This window comes from Vicia villosa, unplaced genomic scaffold, assembly GCF_029867415.1.
Source record: "Vicia villosa cultivar HV-30 ecotype Madison, WI unplaced genomic scaffold, Vvil1.0 ctg.001063F_1_1, whole genome shotgun sequence".
Classification (NCBI taxonomy): Eukaryota; Viridiplantae; Streptophyta; class Magnoliopsida; order Fabales; family Fabaceae; genus Vicia; species Vicia villosa.
Window position 1 is genome coordinate 116,897 of NW_026705468.1, and position 22,740 is coordinate 139,636.

Genomic DNA, 22,740 nt, shown 5'->3' on the forward strand with positions numbered 1-22,740 from the left:
AGGATGAGGATGAATTCCTGCTTTATCGTTTTGTGACAGTAAATCATTAAAATCCCCTATGATACACCATGGGATATTAGATACTCTGCTAATTTCTTTAAGTAACTCCCAGTCTTGTCTTCTTCTGCTCCTTTCAGGATAACTATAATAACACGTAAGTCTCCAATTGCCTCTTGTTTTGTCCGTCACAATAATATTTACGAAATTCCTACTATAATTCATAATTTTACAGACCGGTATATTTCTCCAGAGAACCGCGAGTCCACCACTTCTTCCCTCCACATCCACTGTTAAGCATCCTTCAAATTTCAACATAACACAAACTGTTTCCAATTTTCTGGCCTTGGTTAAAGTCTCTGACAGGAAAATTATATTCGGCTGGTGTTTCTGAGCAAGTCTCTTCAGATTCGGAATTGCGTTCGGGCTGCTCAAACCCCGACAATTCCAACTCAAGATTTTCATGAGTCCCGGCAGTCCTGGGAGCTGCCAAGACCTGCCGATAAAAAAATGATGGTGCAATACAATATCCTCCTCTACAGTTTCCCCTTCGCTTCGACGTATTTTCTTTTTCTCACCTTCCTCACCTTTAGCTGTAAGAATCTCTCCTTATGTGATATTATCATCCTGGTCATTGTTGTTCTTGTAGATGACTTTGGTTGATTTTAATCTGTTCTTGTTTGCCTTTGAATTCATACCGTTCCCTTTCGTCACGTATCCAATTTAGGCATGGCTTCGAGCTACAGTATCAGAGCGTGTTGTATTGAAAACAACTGGAAAAAGTATTTCATTAGCCTTCCTTGTTTGCTGCCTCGGATTCGGTACTTCCGCTATCGCGTCTTTGCATTGCCTCCTTGTTGCGATTGGTCAACACAAGTTAAGTGTGAAAAATTTGAGGCCTTGTGTGGTACCCCACCTTACACACCTTCAAAGACAAGTTAAGTGTGAAAAATTTGAGGCCTTGTGTGGTACCCCACCTTACACACCTTCAAAGACAATCATATTAAGTTATAATATTTCATGCGAAATGCTAACCAGTGTCCTTAGGACAATGATTAAAACTTTAAAATAGTAAATTTATATCGTTAATCTGCGTATTTAATGTCTTGAAATTTGAAATATTAAATTTTTTATAAAATATTTTTTTTTAGAATGCTTAACCATTACCCTGAGGGCACTGGTTAGCAAGACCCATATTTCATTAATCAAAGTAATTTAAAAAATAAAATAAAAAATAAATTAAAAATTTTAAAAAACAATGTTCACATATTTATAAATAGCGAATAGTGTTGACTGCAAGTGGAAAAATTTAGTGTTATGATATCATTTTTCATCTAAACATTATATTAAAATCTACAAACTAAAAAAAAAGTCTGGTTTTAAGTAAATACTCTATTCATGAGGATTTGTCTTCTGACAATGCCATAATTATTACTAGTACAAAGAGAAGTTATCATTGTCACAAAATTTCACAAATTCAATAGTACTAAATTTCTTTTAAAACGTTTTAGATAGCGATTGTATCAACATCATCTCAATAATTCAATTTTAATATCAATTTTAATTTATTTTGCTATATTTAAACTAACAAAACAAACGCGTTTTTGTGTGACTAATAGAGCGCGCGCTAATATTATTACTATATACATCTCAATAATTAAATCTCAATATTAATTTAAATTTACTTTGCTATATTTAGACGAACAAAACAGCCACGTTTCCCTACAACGCACCAATGGTGCGCGCATTAATATTGCGACCACCGATATAACACGCGTTAATATTGTTAGCATATACTACTACTCTTATTCTCTTAACCTATTGCAAATAAAATCAATTATATCACTATTTTAAAAAATCAACCATCTATATTTATTTTCGAGTACAAATATAAATATTCATCGTATACAATTTTGTTTAAATTGATATAATTAATTAAATAAAATTAAGAACATTCTAAATGTATTATAATAGTATTTTATTACAACTTATATAGTATAGATTTGAGGAATAAAACATATACATAAAAAAATAAGAATAAAATATAAATATATATAAAAAAAATACAATGAAATGAGGCATAAAGCATGAGAGGGAATCATTGTTGGGTCACTCAATCATAGTACTAATAAAGTGACTGAGTGAAGTAGGGATTTCGTCGTTTCATTTCATTTCCACTCTCTTTTCTTCTTGCTGACTTAACCATTAAGTTTATTCACAAGGTCAAGTTAAGTCCCGATTCTTCAATGCCGGACGGAGATTCCTCCACGGCCGGTACTGTTAAACTTCCGATGGAGACCACGGGAGACCTATTTGATCATGGACAGTCCCTGAATCTTACCCTAGTCAACAATCCTGACGGCAAAGTCAAAAAGGATCCTACAAAAATTGCACGAGAGTGAGTAGCTTTTTCCAGGGTTTGTAGGTTTGGTTTTGTTGCGTGTGTTATTGTATGAAATGTGATGTTGTTGATTGTGTTTATGATTTTGATTTTGATTTTGATCGTATGAGTGTTTTGTTTGTGGTTTTGGAAGGTATCAATTGGAGTTATGCAAAATTGCTATGGAGGAAAATGTGATTGTTTATTTGGGAACAGGATGTGGGAAGACGCACATTGCTGTGTTGCTCATGCATGAAATGAGGCATTTGATCAAGAAGCCGAGCAAGGACGTGTGTGTTTTTCTCGCTCCTACTGTTGCTCTAGTTCATCAGGTGAGGTGTTGTTGATATATGATTGAAATCATTGTGATATGGTTGGTTTGAATTTCTGCTGATCATTTTTATTGAATGAAATGAAAAGTTGCATTTATTGTAGAATTTGAATCTTATTTAATGTGATTGTTATGTGAGGTATAGTCATTTAATGCATGAATCTGATTAATTGATTTGATCCTGTATTTATAAATCTTTCTTTTTAACTGATTTGAGCAAGTTGGTGATTCCATTATGTGTCTCCTGAATCTTTGTTTTTTTGTTTATCTATAGCAAGCAAAGGTTATATCTGACTCTACTGATTTTGAAGTTGGAACTTACTGCGGGAGTTCCAAGCGCTCGAAATCGCATCAGCATTGGGATGAGGAGATTGAACAATATGAGGTGACAATGCCAGTTATTCATGTTGAGATTAATTATGATGCCTGTATTGCTTTTGTGTTGTGCTATCAACTATCCGCAATGGCGGCGGATATATATATGGTGGTTTTTGGGCTTGCCGCAATGGTAATTATTGGTCGATATTACGAGTTTTTCCGTCATAATCCGCTATAACGCCGCCACAATGGTAAATATATTGCGGGTTTTTCCATCATAAACCGCTATAACGCCGCTGCAAAGCGTATGGTATGGTAGGATTTTGGCTCTCCGCCGTGGACAATACTGCATTTGCTTTGTATGTTTGATGTGTTGCTAATACATAAGGCTGAAGTAAAAGCTAATGAAAGAATGTTATGAACAACAATTAAATTCGATTCATGCAATTAAATCAAGAAACAAATAAATAAATTAGCTCCAGATTGTTTGGCATCTAGAAATATTGTTAGTTAGAATTTACTTCTAATGGAGTTTGTTGATTCTAAATTTGCACTGTGTTTTTGTTTTTTTCCCTTTTCAGGTTCTTGTTATGACCCCACAAATATTACTTCACAACTTATCTCATTGTTTCATGAAGATGGAGATGATTGCACTTTTAATATTTGACGAATGCCATCATGCTCAAGTCAAAAGCAGCCATCCTTATGCTGAAATTATGAAAGTAAATTTCATTTTTGTCAATGTCAAAACCATTCATAGTGGAGAATGTTACACATTTTTATGATTAAAAAACCTTTATATTTCCTTCGTTTCTTTTTAATTTCATGATGGCAATGTTTCAATTTGGCAATTTGCCAGGCCTTTTACAAAAATAATTCCACAAAGGTTCCCCATATATTTGGCATGACTGTTTCTTTTTAATTTCATGATGGCAATGTTTTAATTTGGCAATTTGTCAGGTCTTTTACAAAAATAATTCCACAAAGGTTCCCCGTATATTTGGCATGACTGCATCTCCTGTTGTAGGAAAAGGTAAAGTAATAATTTTTATCTTTTTAGTTACACATAATTTTTTCCGACATTCTCGAATATTTAGGATTTTGACAAGGAAAGAGAGAAAGAATAGAGACTCTGAATAATAATAATGCCATGTGGTGTGTTATGATGTGATTTTTTTTGTTGGTATAAATTAGGTATCCTCTGCATGCCAAGGACTGAGTTCGAACCCAAGACCTCTGGTTAAGTTGGAAGACATCCCTTGCCATCTTATCCAAGTGCTCTTGGGTTTATGATGTGATTTGTTACCAAAGACAAAACACTAACCTTGTTTTATTGCAATAGTCATATTAGGTACTAGAATCTAACCCGAATCAAGTAAGAATCAAATGACTGATAAAGATAAAGATCAGAATCCCTAAGGTTAATATAAGGATGCTCAAGCAGTGTTGTTAATAGCGGACCGCAAAAAGTGAAAAATCATATATGTAGCACATAGCATTGTAGGCAAATCGTGAAAGTCGCAACAGTTGAAATAAATGAATTATATATACATAGCATAACATAAGAAATAAAAATTATTACGGAAAACCCAAAAATTGAGGTAGTTAGAGGAAAGACCTAAAAAATAATGAAAGAGAAGGGAGTAAAGTGAAACCAAATAAACAATTGAGGAAATGAAGGGAGAGGGAAAAAGAGAAAGGAGAGGAAAGAAAAACAAAACAAAGGAAGAAGAGATTGTTGTTATTTCCTCATATGTATGAAAGGGTTTGGTTGTATGTGAATGGTATTAGAGTAACTATAGTCTAGTTTCGATCATGGAAGCAACAATTTGGAGGTATCATTCGCACGCATAAGCTTCATTGTTTGCTAGTAAATCCAGTCGGTCCTTTGTGTTATTTGACTGAGGAATGGTATCCAAAGCTTAATCTCGATCCATAGCCATGACTTCCGATTGGGACTCGATTAAACACTGTTTGATAATCCTCTTCTCTAACCTTCAATCTGAAGGTATCATTCGCACGCATAAGCTTCATCGTTTGTTGGTGAGTCTATTTGTTCCTCCGTATTATTTAATTGAGAAAGATCTCCATAAGGAATCTAAAAATCTTGCGTATGCGACACAAGAACAAGATTCACACCTCTTCACATGGCTTCTCACTACGACGCTCTCAGATTTGGTGTTGCCTGTATGATTCGATGTGTTCACTCACATCAAATTTGGGACGAGGTTCAGAAGTATGTCTTTGCGCACTCCAAAGCCAATTTGTGCCCACTATAACCTATAACCGAAGATGAGTAGCTGCCATTACCCTTATAAAGGAACTTACTTAGTGTTGCACTTTTCATAGCAGATTCATATACATTGATATGAAACTGGGATGTGCGTTGGTGCTAACACTTAGCAGAAATAGAGGCACCTAATTGCTAACACTTCTCAACAAAGTTATTAATAGCGGTCGCTCCAGGTGCTATCCTGAGATACTCTCCCGGTGCAGCAACCCTATGCTACGGAGGAGCAGCGCACATCCCAGTTTTGGGTAGCGGCCGGGAAAGCTGGGATAGCGGGTTGCGGAAGCCGGGAAGCTCCCGACCTGGAGAGATTTTAAGCTTTTAGGGATTTTTTGGAGTGTGAAAAAAATTATTTATCCTTGAAAAATTTAAATTAGAAAATTTATTATAGTCATTCTTGTTTTCTCTCTCATTCGTGTTTTCATCTTTCTCCATCGCGTTTCTTCTGTTCTCTGCTTCTCGCTTTTTTCGCTTGCTGCTTCTCTTGCCCTAACTCCTTCTCGGCCTCAACTGTTTCATGCTTCTCTCTATTCTTCTTCTGTTCTTCTTCTTCTTCTTCTCTACTTCTGTTTTGTGCTTTCATATTTTGTTCTCTATCATGTTCTTCTTTATTAATTGTTTTTCATGTTGTTTTTTCTTTGATATCATTGTTTTTTTTCCTTTCTTTCAAAATATATTGATTATGGGATTAATATATGTAGAATATATTATTCATATAATTAGTCCAAAAAGTTATTTAATCTACATTAAGCATATAGGTATATTATTCATATAATTAGTTCAGAAAGTTATCCCGCTATCAGCTATTCCGCTATCCCATTTTTTAGCTCGGCCGCTCCGCTCCGCTATTTGGAATTAATAAAGTTCATTCTTCTCTCTCCATCTCTAAATTTCAACAATATGAATGTTTTGTCATTCTTATATTCAACTAGTTCTTCAAGGGTGTTACTCTGTACAAAGATTCCTACATTGTTAATAGTGTATCCTTTATTTTCTTGCTCTACGGTAAAAAAAGAAAGAAAGTAAATTCCTCCATTTTCTGATCTAACATGTTTTCATTTTCAGGCGGTTCTTCTGCAGCAAATCTACCGAAAAGCATCAATAGTCTCGAAAAAATGCTTAATGCTAAGGTAGGGTTTGCATAGTATTATATGGCAAATAGATTAATTTTGAGAGCATCATTTGAGCCCGTCTTAAAAATCCGGTGCCAAACTTTTGCCTTCTTGTTCTGTGCAAGAAAGCAAACGTTCTCTCCATTGATAAAATGGGCGAAGCTGATATATTGATCAAGAGTTCTTGTTAAAAATTACCTATTTGCAATGGTTAGCTGGAGGTCTTTGTTGCTCATTCCTAATGATTTGGATATTTTTTGTAGGTATACTCAGTTGAAGACACTGCATTGGAATCTTTTGTTACCACTCCTGCAGTTCAGATATATCACTATAGTTCGACTGCAAATATGGAAACTAGCTTGTACTGGAAAATTGAAGAGATTAAATGCCAGGTACCTCTGCTCTCTTATGGATCTTAAGATGACTAGATGAATAAGGTATACCTGATCACTGCTTTGTTTCATTTTAGCAGTGCATAGAAACCCTTGGTAGGAGCATAGAAGATCACCAGAAACGAATGAGCACAAAGAAACTTCTCAATCGGGTGCACGATAATGTGGTCTTCTGTCTCAAGAGTCTTGGCATTTGGGGAGCGTTGCAGGTAAAACTCCTGGATTTTGGTTACAGGTCTTTTATTTGCAATCATTTAACTTGAATAAATATTATTATTATTATTATTATTCATGGTGTCTATATGTGCACTTTGTTTTGTTATTGGGTATGACTTGTTTAAATTGCCTACCTTAAGAGTCTGTGTACCTTCTCTTCTTTACTGGCTGCTTTGGGGCATTTATTTCTCCTGAAATTCATTACTGCCATGGCTCTCGCCTATTTCTGATTTATTGCCGGGGTTGACTATGGGAAATTTAGGGAACAATGACAAATAATAGCTTTAATGTTTTAAATACTTGAATATATCTTATTTTTATATAATATTCAAATAAAATATAACAGCATATCCTCCATTTACTATACCCACAACTACACAATTTTTCTTTATCCAAAACCATCCTTTGCTATATATTGACGGTGTATTACGTAATTATACTATTATATCTTGCTATATATATTATCTAACTTAGTGATAGTTATGGTTAGTTTTCATATTAAGTTTGACTTCCTAGAAAATGTTCTAGCTTGCTAGTTGTTTATCTTTATTTGTGTTAACTGGGAAGTTACTGTTTTGATTATTATTCTTTTTCCTTCTTTAATATTCATATTCACCTTCCAAGGCTAGTCGTATTCTTTTGAGCGGTGATCTTTCTGAGAGGCAAGCATTAGTTGAGGCAGAAGGAATTTCAAGTGACGAGTCTGTATGTGATAAATATCTTGCAAAGACAGCTGAACTACTTACTTCCAAATGCATGACAGGTATTTTAACATTGCTTTGTGTTCTCTGTTACAGAATTTTTAAGCTGTTGCTTCTGAATTGTTTGACGAAATCCATGCACTCTTAATTGTGCTGCCGTTTTAGGTGATGTTAGGTTATGGTTTATCTGGCAATAAATTAATCTACTCGTTATTGTAATTGTATGATATGTTTAGAACAAAGTTCTTGTACGATGTCTTTTTAAAATGTACATTTTTGTCTTATTTTGCAAATCCGTAGGTGACAATGTTTCTGATCCATCTTCCTTGGAAATATTAAAGGAGCCTTTTTTCTCAGCAAAGCTCTTACGCCTCATTGGGATACTGACTAGTTTTAGGTTGGCAACCTTGTTTCGTTCACAATATTTGATAAATTGTGCTTTTTAAACAGTTTTTTCAGACATGTTTTCACATAGCACGTGTCTAATGTATATATACGTTCTGGTCAAATGTCTATTTCAGGTTGCAACAGAACAGGAAATGTATAATTTTTGTGAATAGAATTGTGACTGCAAGATCCCTGTCATACATACTACAGAAGCTCAAGCTTCTAAGTCAATGGAAAAATGATTTTCTTGTAGGAGTCCATGCGGGAGTGAAGAGTATGTCACGGAAGACCATGAACACAATTGTTGAAAAGTTTCGCTCAGGAGAGGTAAGAGTGTAGAGAATAATATTATATGTGTTTTATTATGAATAAAGGTGCTCCTTTTATAGGAGAAAGTACAATCAATCAATTCCTTAATTTCAGAAGTGATATAAGGAAAATAAAATAAACATAAAAGTAGAATAATAAGGAAGGAAATAATATATTATGTTTCAACAAAAAGTAATTATGGATTTCACTTGTTGACTTTGAAATGCGTTACTGTGAGAGCGGAGTTGTGTGTAAGATCTTGTATGCTATTTTTTCAATCAGCTACACTACTGCACATGCATAAATGGATTTAGTTGTTTTAGAAGATTCGGTGACTTCACCAACTTGCTTATTTGTAATAACTAATGAAAGGAGTGTTCTACTTCTTGTTTCCGCGTAAGCTTGGTCTTGAAATGGTCCCTCTATAGCTCAATGGTTATCATTTTTTATGGTTCTCTTTGAAAGGAAAATACTGTTGAGGGTATGCAGCAATTGTGTCTGAAACACAACAAAAGTTCATACTCACCTTAGTATTAGTTACAGCCGCAATTACATAATTATCTCCAAAGATATCTCCCTTATAAGGCACCAATAGACTACATATATGCATTAATTGAGAGAATGGAACGAAATTACGAATTTTCAACAAAAGATTATCCTCTGGCCATAAATGTTGTCAAGATCGAGACCACACCTGGGTTGCAAGGTTAAGATTGTAAAACATAGGCTTGTAACGAGAATCGCTAGAACCTCTAACCACAACTGAGAATGTCAAGCGAGATGGGAAAAGATGCTGCTGGCTAGATGCAAAGAGAGGGTTGGTAGAGATGGGGAAAGATGCAAAGGGATGAACATAGAGGGTTGAGAGAGATGGGTGCCTGAAGAGATGAACAGAGAGGGAGATGAACATAGAGGGTTGAGAGAGATGGGTGCCTGTTTTTGGGAAGGCAAATTGGCATTTTATGGAAACTGAAAATGAAATTTCTACAATATATATAGTTGCTGAAAACTCAAAGCAGAAAAGGTTTGAGTAATTCTAAAACTAGAGGATTAGTTGAGTGTAATTTCATCAAACTTTAAAGAAGGTTAGCTTAATATACCTTTGTTTTACATCAGCTTATTTGATTGTCGAGCAGTGTTTGTTTTCTGTAACTATATGTAAAATGTATTTTTCTTCTCTGCATGTATTTCAAGCGTAGTTGGTGTTAAGGTAGTAAATGGCACTTAATACAGATAAGGATAATTTTGTTAATGGTTTAAATATGCAATATATTACCTAGCTTGTCAAACAAAGAGTTGAGTTTAGTAACATGCTTATTTGGATCACACCGTTAACAGTTGAATCTATTGGTTGCCACCAAAGTGGGTGAAGAAGGGCTTGATATTCAGACATGTTGCCTTGTAATACGGTTTGATCTACCCGAAACCGTTGCCAGTTTTATACAGTCAAGAGGCCGTGCCCGTATGCCTCGTTCAGAATATGCATTTTTGGTCGACAGGTACCTTTACAATTTAGATATTTTTAAAGGAATCTATGCAAATCTGTCCTTCTCGTTATTTATGGAATCTTAGTGTTGCAGCGGCAATGAGAAGGAATTAGCCATAATTGATGGTTTTGAGAAAGATGAACTTCGAATGAATACGGAAATTGCTGTCCGAACATCCATTGAGACACACAACATCCCCGTGGAAAAGATTTTCAGAGTTGATTCATCTGGTGCCTCAGTCAGTGCGGGATACAGTATCTCGTTGCTACACCAGTATTGTTCAAAGCTTCCGCATGATGAGTATGGGCTTATTTAAGCTTTTGATCTTTGTTTGATTCAAAATATATAATCCAAAGGATTTTCAGGGAAATGGAGTGCAAATCTTATGTGTGAATATTGTTAACTTATCTTTTCAGGTACTTTGATCCCAAGCCAAGTTTCTTTTACTTCGATGATTCAGGGGGAACTGTCTGCCAGATAACTTTGCCTTCCAATGCTCCAATACACCAAATTGTCAGTGCACCATATTTGTCTATGGAGGCTTCGAAAAGAGACGCATGTCTGAAAGCAATTGAAGAACTGTATAAATTAGGTTCTTTAAATGACTGTCTCTTGCCAAAGCAAAATGATGCAGAGCCAGAGGTTTTGGACTCTTCTGATTCAGATGACTGTGAAGGTCAAAATTCAGCTGCACTCTGATTAGTCATTGCTGCTTTCATTATCTTTCACTAGATTGTCAAAAATGTACTGTATACATTATATTTTCAAAAAAATACTGAGCATGCTTATGTTATCCTGCACCATTCATGTTGCCACATCACTGTAAGATTTTTTCCTCTCAGGCAGTCATTATCATAGTCAAAACTTTTGATGATGTTGAAACACGTGATCAGAAGATAGTGTAAACATTTATTTCTTAGTGAATTAAATTAAACTCTTCGTATCATTGCGTGCTTCAAGGTTTGTTGAGGATTTTTTTATCTGTTTTCAGATGTAGTACTAGTATTATTATTATTATTATTATTATTATTTTGTTAATTGTTGATAGAATTAGAGTTTGACCTAACTCATCTCCACAAAACCGTTTTCAGTTGTGGTACTATTATTATTATTATTATTATTATTATTATTATTATTATTATTATTATTATTATTATTATTATTATTATTATTATTATTAATTTACGGTTCTAGAGATGTAACAATATGGTTAAGGTGTTAGTGCTCTATTAACTTTCCTTTATTTGCAGATAATATTTCAAGAGGAGAACTGTATGAGATGCTAGTTCCTTCTGCCTTTAGACAGTCATGGAAAAATACGGAGAAAACTGTCCGTCTCAACTCTTACTACATTAAATTTTGCCCCACTCCGGAGGATAGGGTCTATAAAAAATTTGGCTTGTTCATCATGACTCGTCTTCCACTGGAGGCAGAGAAACTGGAACTTGATCTTCATCTAGCTCACAGTAGATCTGTGATGACAAAATTTATTCCATTTGGAGTTGTAGAATTCAACAATGATGAGGTAAATAACTTTTTTAACAAAAAAGAGAAGAGAAAATTTTAAGCTAATGTTCAGGCTTTTTTATCTTGCAGATAAAGATGGCGGAGAATTTTCAAGAAATGTTCCTCAAAGTTATTCTTGATAGATCAGAATTTGTTTCTAAGTTTGTAGAATTGGGTGCTGAATCTCACACGCGCACATCGACCTTCTACCTTTTGCTTCCAGTCATATTGAAAGAATATAATGATGTGATGAAAGTAGATTGGAAGACAGTAAAGAGATGCCTTTGTTCACCAATCTTCAGGCATCCAGATGATACATTCGATAAAAAGGTTACCCCTTTTGATAATCATCTGCATCTTGCCAATGGTTACAGAAGTGTTGGAGATGTTGAGAATAGTTTAGTGTATACTCCACACACGAATAACTTCTTTTTTGTCACAAATGTTATTTATGAAAAGAATGGATTCAGCCCTTTCAAAGATTCAGACACTTCAAGCTACGTGGACCACTTACATGAAAAGTATGTATATCAAGTACTATTACTGATACATTCTTATTTCACTTTTGGTTTTGCATCCCCGAATTCTTTTTATTTTAAAACTTCCTGCTTTACTGATAGAATCAGATATCAGAGGTTTTGCGCATGTAATTTGGAATGCCATATATTTGTTCTAAAGTTTGACAACAAATCTTGCATGCTTGGGTGCCAGGTTTTCCATTACTCTCAAACACCCCGAACAACCACTTCTACATGCAAAACCACTCTTCAAATTCCACAACCTGCTACACAATCGAAAGCATGGCGATGCGGGTACTTTGTTGAATATCCTATTTTTTGGGTGTTATATCTTGTATACTATTTTATCTACTAAAAATCAATTGCATAAACTCTCTAAGTTGCCCTTTCATTACAAATTCTACATTAAAAAAAAGACATTTAAGTAATTAAGTAATGTTTACTTTTTTTTCATTTTCATCTCCTATTACGGCATGACATGTGACATTCATTTTTCAACCTTCACCAATTAAATCACAATTAAATGTTATATACAATCATTCTCAAATAATAAAATTTTATTTTTTTTATCTCATGTGTCCTTTTTTTTATATATTATTTTATATAATTAAGTTTATATGATTATTGTTCATTTATAATTAAGTCATTTATTTTAAATTTACATGTTTCTAAATACATTTTATACATATCAAATAAGTTTACCCGTACGGTAGTACGGGGTATCTTACTAGCTTGTCTAAGTAATTATTATTTTTAGCATGCTTGATTTTTTTCACATTTCAGGTTCAATAGGTTGTGTGGGTGTGTATAGTTTACTAATAACTTTATGAAGCTATGGCAACTGGTTTAAGGCCCTTTCTGTCCAATATTGTTGGCAACTCCGCCTTTATTGCGGTTCACCCCTAGTCGCCTAATTGCGGCATTTGGCTTGCCTTCTTTGCAGCCTCCAAACACCTTAATTGTGTTGGCTTTAAAAATGTGGATTTAGCCCCACTTTGCTTAGAGATATGGCATGTGTAGCGTTTATGAAGTTTAGGCAGCCCTCACCTTACACCAGTTTAGTGGTGAGTTAGGTTCAGCCCAAATTCTAAGAAATATTATTGAATTGGCTTTGTGCACCTGTTAAACTGGGAGGTTTGCTGTTGTGTCGTAAGAAGGAAGGTGGTTTGGACCTTGGCATGTTGTGTCGTAGATCATTTCTGTAGAAGCTAAAAGGCTATGATGTTTTCCTTTGGGTTTGGGACCTTATTCCCTTCAAAATCATATTATCCAGAGAAAAATGAAATAGATGTCAATTACAATGATATACAGATACACAGTCCTTATTTAAATAGCTTGTGCTTGATTCTACCATATACACATGATATACTACCATAAAATCAATGATAGTCTACCGATGCATGTGTATTTCTTAAATTTTTCGCATTGACGGGTATATCTAGATTTTTCATTTTTCTTGTATTCAGATAATTCCTCTCTAAAGAATTGTAGATTTTGATTTGTTAATGACAGAACCACATGAGCTAGAGGAATACTTTGTCTATTTGCCTCCTGAGCTATGCGAGCTGAAAATAGTTGGCTTTTCCAAGGATATTGGTAGTTCAATATCTTTGCTACCTTCAATTATGCATCGTCTTGGAAACTTGCTGGTTGCCATTGAACTGAAGCACCACCTACATTCCTCCTTCCCAGAGGCAGCTGAAATTAGTGCCCTTAGAGTAAGACCTTATTAAATGCACGTGTTATTCCTTTAGACCAAACCAATGCAGTATATATAGTACAGATTGTTGTTGTAGTTTAGAGCTGCTAACAATTATGAATAATTTCTAGGTTCTAGAGGCTCTCACCACCGAAAAGTGTCAGGAGCGTCTTTCCCTTGAAAGACTTGAAGTGCTTGGTGATGCTTTCCTTAAATTTGCTGTTGGACGTCATTTTTTTCTCTTGCATGACAGCTTTCATGAAGGAGACCTTACCAGCAAGCGTTCCAATGTTGTAAATAACTCCAATTTGTTTAAGTTGGCTATTAGGCGCAATTTGCAGGTAAAGTTATACTCGTGTTTTTGCACTCTCTACACACATTTCCGGAAAAAAAAACTTACTTTTTTTAAGCCCTTAAAGATTGGCCCTGGTGCTCTTGTTAACACTTACCTTTAGGCTATGTTTGGGAGTTTGCAGGGGAGGGGGAGGAAGGGCTTTGAAAATTGATTTTTTTTTTTTAAATATAGAGAAATTTGTAACTTTTTTTTGAAAAAAAGATTTTGTTTAGAATGATAAATAATGTTTATCATTAATGTATTTTTACTTGTTGAAATACTAACAACAAAAATTATATTTGAACATTTTGTCTAAGCCCTCCTAAACCCTCCTTTAATACAAATTTTGAGTTCCCCAAATTAAGGGGTTTTTGGTGTTATAAAAAAAAAAAACCCTCCAAACTAAAATCTTTCTCTTCTTTTCCTCCAATCCTTCCTATTTTTCAAACCCCCAAATTTTGTAGGTAGGCTTTCAACTAACAGTACTACTACTAAACCCCATATGGGGTACTAGACATCTAGGTAAGACCAAATGACAGAGGAATAACATAAACCCAAACCTAAATACAATTCTTTAAGCACGGGTTGTGTCAGACCTCCTCCTATTAAGAATTACTAGTAACTGAAATTGAATGTGACAGTTCCTATTCTGTCAAGCAGTTATTTTAAGACAGTCATGGTTTAAATTTTATCTTTCTGTCAGTTATGTTTCATTAAATAATTAAATGTGACAGTTATGTAGGCTTTTATGTTGAATAAATAGGAAATGGGCAACGCATAGTAGGTTGTCAAGAAGTTATTAAGTGGTTAATTGGGAGGGAGAAAACCCTGCTCTCGATATCTTTGTGGAACCAGTGTCTTTGTTTAACTTTTTCTGTGTAACATTACTCTCAGATATCTCTGATTGAGAATTTTTTTCCCAGAGATTAATCAATAATATCCAGTTGTTATTCATAAATACTTCCTATTGGCACTTGTTTCTATCAGATTGAAATTACTGAAGTGCTGCTTATTCTGATATCGCTTAATGTTTTTCTCCTTGCTCTCTTTTCCAGGTTTATATATTTGATCAGGCATTTGATCCCTTCCAGTTCTATGCATTAGGCCATCCTTGTCCAAGAGTTTGTACCGAGGAAACTGAAGACAGCATACACTTATGTTTAAATTCTGGTGAGGAGAAAAGAAGTGTAAGTGGACTCCGATGTGATAAAAATCACCATTGGTTGCATAGGAAAACAATTGCTGATGCGGTTGAAGCTCTGGTGGGGGCATTCATAGTTGACAGTGGCTTTAAAGCTGCATTTGCCTTTCTTACATGGATTGGCATACAAGTAAATTTTGAAGCCTCACAAGTTGTTAATATTTGCACCGGAAGTGTTGACTATTTTCCTCTTTCTGCTGAAGTAGACATTCCTTCCCTTGAAAGTAAGTTAGGACATCACTTTGTTCATAAGGGTTTGCTTCTCCAGGCTTTTGTACATCCTTCCTATAATAAGCATGGAGGAGGTTGTTATCAGGTAAACATTTTTCTTTTGACTCCCAAAGTTTCGACTCGGGATAAGATTTACCATCTCTATAGCTCTGAGAATTCTAGTGCTACATTTTGATCTTTATTTTTCTAAATCTGGTAAATCTTTGCAGAGATTGGAGTTTCTTGGAGATGCTGTGTTGGATTATTTGATTACGTCATATCTATACTCAGCTTATCCCAAACTAAAGCCTGGCCAACTGACGGATCTGAGAGCGTTGTCTGTCAATAATAAGGCATTTGCCTGTGTGGCAGTTGATCGCTGTTTTGATGAATTTCTTTTATGTGATTCAAATGCTCTGACCCAGGCAATAAAAAAGTACGCTGACTGTATTAGAAGACCTATACCGGACTGTGGCAATAATGGAGGGCCAAAAAGTCCTAAGGTAGATGTTGTGACTTTTTTATAATGTTGCAGCTCCAAGATGCATTTATTGTTATTCATTTCAAATGCATTTTCCTGTGTGAGATGACATTTCTACTCTAGTATATAATGTTTGTATCCTTTTCGAAGTTCTGATGGATTTGTATTGCTTTGTTATTTTGCAAAAATTCATATGGAGTCTAAATTGACATTATGGATTGTTTCAGGCCCTAGGTGATTTGGTTGAATCTTGTATTGGTGCTGTTCTTCTTGATTCAGGATTTGATTTGAACAAAGTTTGGAAGATTATGACTTCGTTCTTGGACCCAATCATGAAATTCTCATCAAGTTTGCAGCTTAGTCCTGTTAGAGATTTGCAAGAACTTTGCCAATTTAATAATTTGGAGTTGCAGCTTCTGCCATCAAAATTCGCCAAAACTTTTTCAGTTGAAGCAAAAGTGATTGGAGATGGTGTAAGTGAAAAAGTTTATGCGACCAGCCAAAATAAAAAAGAAGCTTCTAGAATTGCTTCACAGCTACTATTTTCAAAGTTGAAGGTAAAATAAGTATGCTTATTTTTCTCATACTTCCATCCTCGTTTTCTCAACACCAACATTGCATTTTTCCTCATTGCTCAGTGGCACAACATCTGAGTATATTGCTTTTGCTTTTTATAGAATTAGGAATTGGTTTGGGAGGTCTGGGATGAGCAGAGAACTTTGTTCTCTCGCAGAATTGTGATTATCTTTCTTTTGCGTTTCATTTCTATTTCTGATCTTGTAAGGAGCAGGATTGCTCTATTTATTTCTGTATTTATTGATTTTTCTCTAACCACCTCTGGTTGTAGGAGTTATTTCACTTAATATCTGTTTGGTTTGTATCATACACACAGATGTATTTTCAATTATTGGAAAGAGAATTGCAAGTATGTGTGCAGAATGTACATGCATTTAGTAAAGCGGTATTCCTGGGTCGTTGCTGTTTCTTCTGCTGTTATCGACTTATTGCTACTATTATAACAATCATTTAGAGAGATGCATTTTACCCTTTCTCGGCTACAACTTCAGGAGTTATATTGCTTGTATTTAACTAAATGATTTGAGTAGCTATGGGTGTGGATGTGCAGGCTCAAGGCTTCAAACTGAAGTCAAAAACTTTGGAAGATGTTATGAAATCAACATTTAAGACGGAACCAGAACTCATTGGCTATGATGAAACTCCCATTGATGTAACAGATACTACCACCATCGGACAAGTAATGGTTAATGGAGACCTATGTAACAAGGTTAACCCTGAAATCCGCCCTATCCAGGAGGTATCTGATGCATCCTCCTCAAATGTTAAACCTGTTGTCCAACGGCTTCAATCTTCTCTTAAGGGAAAGCCTAGCGAAACCATTCGAAATCGTGTTTGTGTCAGTGACTCATCAAAGACAGGTAATATTAAGAAAAACTGTAGTAGTTTTGTTGTTCCAAATATTGGAGCCTGCACATCTGTTCTATTGATTCTTACTGTGTTTTAACATTACTTGGTACAACGAAACAGCAAAAGCACGATTGTATGAATTATGTGCATCCTATTGCTGGAAAGCTCCTTCATTTGAATGCTGCAAGGAAGAGGGACCAGACCACCTTAAGTTGTGAGTCTCTCATTATCTTTTGTGTTCTAATCTTTTTGATAAAATTATGTATAACTACCCATATTTTGTGAAATTCTCTGTATTTCTCATGTGATACAAAATATATGGTACCACGCAATATAAAAAGTTCTCATAATTTAGAGTGTTGTGCATGTTTTATTTTATTATGACTCTTAGGATTGTGTTGACTACATTTGCTTCATTTTAGATTCACTTGCAAAGCGACGATGAAGATAGAAGAGGCCCCAGATACAGTTTTTGAGTTTATTGGGGAACCCTTGCCAAAGAAGAAAGATGCAGCAGATAGTGCAGCTGAGGGTGCATTATGGTATCTGCAAAAGGAAGGTTATCTGCATAATGCTAATGGTAATTGACACACTCCTATCAATTATATATCATGTAACATAATCCGTAAAGTTCAGCATATGAAAATCCTTTTTTGACCAAGAGGTTCATATGGGTATACCATTGAAGGCCGCGAGTGTCCCTAAATGGAAATATGTTGTATAATGATGTTTATGTAGTGTCTAAGTTGTTTTTATCGTAGTGTCTAAACCATCGCCTAATTATTATAGTACATTTTCGAAATACAATATATGGCGATGCGTAAATAATCTTGGCTTGTTGTCTTTGGCTTTGAATATTTTACCAAATATATACTAGTTACAATATTTACAACAAATACTTGCAACAAATGTTTACAAATTAAGGGAAATAAATAATTTTTTTGATTTGTCTCTGATATATCTGAACAACTCTGTGAAATATGATAAATGTAATTACATATTTGTATTATTTCTTGATTGGCACCCCTCCCCTCTCAAATTGAGGGCACGAAACAAATTTGGTAAGAATATCAACGTTGATGTGAGGAATTAAAATAGTTTGATCATCATATAGGTGTTATGAATTGAGTAACAATCAACTTTGATTGGTGTGTTTGTATAAAAACATGTTTTGTCGTGATTTGAATGACACTTATATTACGAGGAATTAACTTGCCACCCTTTTTTAGAGTTGCCACCCCCCAATTTTTTTTAATCCAATTTTATCCCTGATAAAAAAAATGTGGAAAACAAAGAATTTCCGGACGAAATTTTTGGTATGCACTACAAAGTTTTCGATACTAAATACCGGAAATTCAGTTAATTTTAAATTTTTGGTACAACATATTGGAAATTTAGTTTCTTTGAAATTTTTAGTATATCGGAATATTGAAATTTCAGGTATACCGGAATTTTAAAATTTTTTATGTACCGGAAATTTCAAATAAATTAAATTTTCGATATGTTTATTTTTTGTTTTTTAAACGATTGAGATTTTGTCGACACTTTTGGAGGGTCCTGATTGTCAATTTTATGCTTGTTGTTTGTCATCTCATGTTTGTTAACTATGTTTGTTTGTTATTGATGTTATTTTATTTATCTACTCTAAACATGTAGTAGCCAAAAAGATTATGGAATAAATAAGATGTTCGTATAAAATATACAAATAATACAATGATAACAAAATAAATCTACATAGATCCCCACGGCAACATTCTTCAGTTCGAGCACGAGCATCGGCTCTATCGGTGGCCCAGCCCGCAATTGTACCATTTCTGGAAAAAAAAATATGAGAAAAATAGATTTTTTTAAAAAAATAAAAAATATCGAAAATTTCAAAATTTTCGGTACTGGACAAAATACCGGAAATTTTAAAATTTACGGTATTTTTAAAAATTTATAAAGATACCGGAAAATTTGAAATTTCTGGTGCAAAATACCGTAAATTTTAAAATTGCCGGTATGAAAATACCAGAAATTTCATAAAAATACCGGAAACTTATTAATATTCGCGAAATTTCCGGTAAACTCCTCAAATTTCTGGTATCTCCAAAGAATTTGAAAAATCCGGCACTCTCTGCAAATTTTGAAAAATGTGGTAAATGATTTTGGATGGACATTTTGGTCTTTTCATGCATTTTGGGGGTGCCATGGCTAATTTAGGGGGTGGCAAGTTGAATTCTCTTATACTATCAACATAAAGTAATTGTGGTTTTGTTAGAATAAGGATCTGTTTGTTTTGACTTTTTTAAAATAATTTTTATAGTGAAAAAAAAAATTTACAAGGAAACTTTTTATAAAATTTTCAAATGGAACAATTTTTGAAATTAATTTTTCTAATAGAAATACTTATTTTTTTCAAAATTAAATTTCTTTATAAATAATAAAATGAAACAATTTAAAAAACAAAAATCATACATACATTTCAAATATTTTAAATAATAAATACAAATCAAAATATCAAAACTTTGGCCACGTATTTAATATTCTAAATTATCAAAAATTTATAATATACACAATAAAATAAATGGAGCGGGTTCGGGATGGGTACTAATGTCTCAATTACCCAACCCATCCTCATATTTTGTAATCGGGGAAAACACAAATCTGAACCCAATCCCAGTCAAAACGAGTTTTCCCCGTCAACTTTGGGGTGGGTTCGGGTGGATACCCGCGGGTACAGATTTTGTTGCCATACCGGTTTTCCCCGTCAACTTCGGGGCGGGTTCGGGTGGATACCCGCGGGTACGGGTTTTGTTGACAAGCCTAGCTACCAATATCTTTCTCCTTCATCATCCTACTGTGACCAAGGAAGGTACCCCATGTGGGTATATGCAGGAGACATACAATGTCGTCCAAAGTGATGGTAGTCTCGCCATGAGGCAGATAAAATGGCGATGTCTATGGGTGCCATCTCTCTACAAATGCCATAAGCATCCCATTATGTATGGTTGATTACCCAACCTAACAGAGGTCCTTAAGCCCAGAAGCTGTGAGGACATCTTGGAACCACTACTCGGTACGCTTCACGAGAGAGGAAATCTTCTGGCCGTGGTTGTATAACTTCTAGGGATCTCTATTATAAAATTTTCCAAAGAAAACACTGTTAATAATTAGCAAAGTTAGAAATAATAAATTTTCACTAAGGACAAAAAAGTAATAAGTAATAAGTCAAATAAATTTTACTTCTCCGTCCCAAACATGCCTGGCTCTATGATCTGCATACCCTGTCAACAGGGATAAATCTGAAGGACCCCAAGGGTAGACGACAGGCGCCTCAGGCGCATCCTCCTCCTCATGCAACGGGTCAACACAATCAGGAGGTGGCACAGAAGATCCAGTATAGGGTGGCAAAACAGGCGGTGGCCCGCTAGGTCGTCCCGCGCACCCGTAAAAAAATGGCAGGTTGATTGGGATTTTGGGTGCGCTGCCCACCAAAGCCCGCCGCCCGCCTAAGCTTGCCTCGCCAAAGCACGTCGCCCGCTAACGCCCCGCCTCGTCTATTTGTTAATCTCATCTCACCGTAAGCCCGCCTTTTATTATTTAATTATAGTCATTCAAATTCTTGATGGTTTTATTTTATATATTTATTTGTAAATATATGCAATATTTTTTTAGGTAAAATTTGTTTAAAAGATGCTTTATAAAAAATTATTCTAAAAAATAATTGAAAATTTTAATTGAAAGGTAAAAAAACGACTATTGATGTATTAAAAATAAGAAAATAGATGGGCAAGCCCGCCGTCCGCCACCTTGGCGGGGCAGACATGATTTTTATGTCCATTTCCGCCCCGCTCGCTTTTTGGCGGGCTTAAGACGGGCAGAGCCGACGGCCTATTTTGCCACCCCTAATCTAGTATCCCTCTCCGAAGGTGGTATATGAGTAGAAGAAGTATCCCAGCGACGTCTGTGGGTGGAGGGCGTCTGTGAGGAACTCTCACCATCATCTCGATGCCTCCAGGATGAATAAGTAGATGTGGAAGGCCCCCTGCTGGAACAGAGGTATCAGGTACCTCTGCTGCAACGAAGGTATCAGGTGCATCTGATGGAACGGCGGATCCATCTGTCACATGTGACAGTACTTGCATCTGTGCACGTCGCACATATGCATGTTGTGCAGTCCTCCCATATATAGTGTGGTCTAGATGGTCGGCCATAATGTCTGTATTGTATTACAAATAAAGTCGGATTATATACATTTAATTTATAAAAATAAAAGGAAAAAAAATCAAATTTAACTTCGCAGGTGCAAATATGGAAGACTTTTGTAGATACATCTACAGAACTATCTAACATTTCAAAAAATTAGGGTTGTTCCGTAGGTGCATCTAAGGAACTACCTAACATTTCATTTGTTTCGTAGATACACCAACGAAACATTCTGAAACTTCAAGGACGCAACAATGACGTATGTCACTGTTCCAGCCACTATAAAACCCCATTTTAGTGGCTTGATCGCCTATTTTACACATAACAGAAAAATACTTACACTGTCTTTAAACTATGTTTCTAAAACTAACTAATGATTTCTACACCTAAAAGTGTATTCAAACTCTATTACGGGAAATACTCTAAAATAACTTGAAAACTCAAAAACTTATTCACATCGCCACTCTAATGTTATAGAGGTGTGCTCTAGGTTTTTCTTGTGTATTGCATTCGTTCTTTGGGGCTGGATCGTGAGCGATCGCCGTGTTTCCTCTTGTTTTTTGAATTAATCAAAATTTATTGATTAAAAAAAAACTCAAAAACTTACCGATTAAATTGAGTTTTGAAGTTGTTGGAATGTACTGATCGTTGATGTTGACGTTTACCGCCGAACTCGAAAAAAAAAACTTTGGTGGATTTTGATATTTGAGGTTGAGAGAGTTTGAGAGTGTGAAGAAGAAGAAAAGGGAAGAATGAGATAGGAGAAGAGTCTGACGCGAATATAAACTCAAATGCTTTCGTAGATGCATCGCTGGAAATTTTCCGTAGATGTACCTATGGAACAAATGAACTTTAAAATAAAAACAAAGTGCTCCTGAAGATATATCTACGAAAGCACTGACCATTTTTTACAACGCCCAAGATGTATAAGAAGTCCAAGGGATGGATCAAGAGTTTCTCAAAAATTAAGACTTTTTTACAATGAAAAATTGGATTGGGTATTTTTGAGTTTAGGATTTAAATTATATGTACCAACCACTTTGCTATATTCTAGTTATTGTAATTTAAGATATTATTATCTTATATAGATGAAAAGGAAAATGAAGTATAAATTATAAATGGATTAGTAGAAAGCGTTTCTTCTTGCTTAAAAAAAAACGATAATTATCAACAAAAAAAAAGTTAATTATAAAAAAAAACGTTAATTATAAAAAAAACGTTAATTATAAAAAAAAGTTAATTAAAAAAAACGTTAATT

The 22,740-nt window shown here is 34.8% G+C and overlaps 1 protein-coding gene across 4 annotated transcripts; it reads left to right on the plus strand.

Moving 5' to 3' along the window:
* The first annotated feature begins 2,095 nt into the window (after positions 1-2,095).
* On the plus strand, positions 2,096-18,133 carry LOC131633029 (dicer-like protein 4). Of its 4 annotated transcripts, none has more exons than XM_058903736.1 (25): positions 2,096-2,395; positions 2,532-2,709; positions 2,983-3,093; positions 3,608-3,748; positions 3,987-4,059; positions 6,382-6,446; positions 6,692-6,820; positions 6,898-7,029; positions 7,661-7,799; positions 8,038-8,134; positions 8,259-8,451; positions 9,772-9,932; positions 10,014-10,220; positions 10,337-10,596; positions 11,171-11,445; positions 11,517-11,947; positions 12,138-12,238; positions 13,457-13,662; positions 13,775-13,984; positions 15,033-15,494; positions 15,619-15,891; positions 16,097-16,426; positions 16,996-17,305; positions 17,415-17,508; positions 17,717-18,133. In XM_058903736.1, the coding sequence occupies exons 1-25, from the start codon at positions 2,244-2,246 to the stop codon at positions 17,880-17,882; spliced, it is 4,896 nt and encodes a 1,631-aa protein (XP_058759719.1). In that variant the 5' UTR covers positions 2,096-2,243; the 3' UTR covers positions 17,883-18,133. The 4 variants fall into 4 exon arrangements, with proteins under 4 accessions (XP_058759719.1, XP_058759720.1, XP_058759722.1 ...); XM_058903737.1 differs by having other exon boundaries at positions 2,097-2,395; positions 6,901-7,029; XM_058903739.1 differs by lacking the exons at positions 2,096-2,395; positions 2,532-2,709; positions 2,983-3,093; ... (1 more) ...; positions 3,987-4,059; positions 6,382-6,446 and having other exon boundaries at positions 7,666-7,799.
* The last annotated feature ends 4,607 nt before the right edge of the window (positions 18,134-22,740 follow it).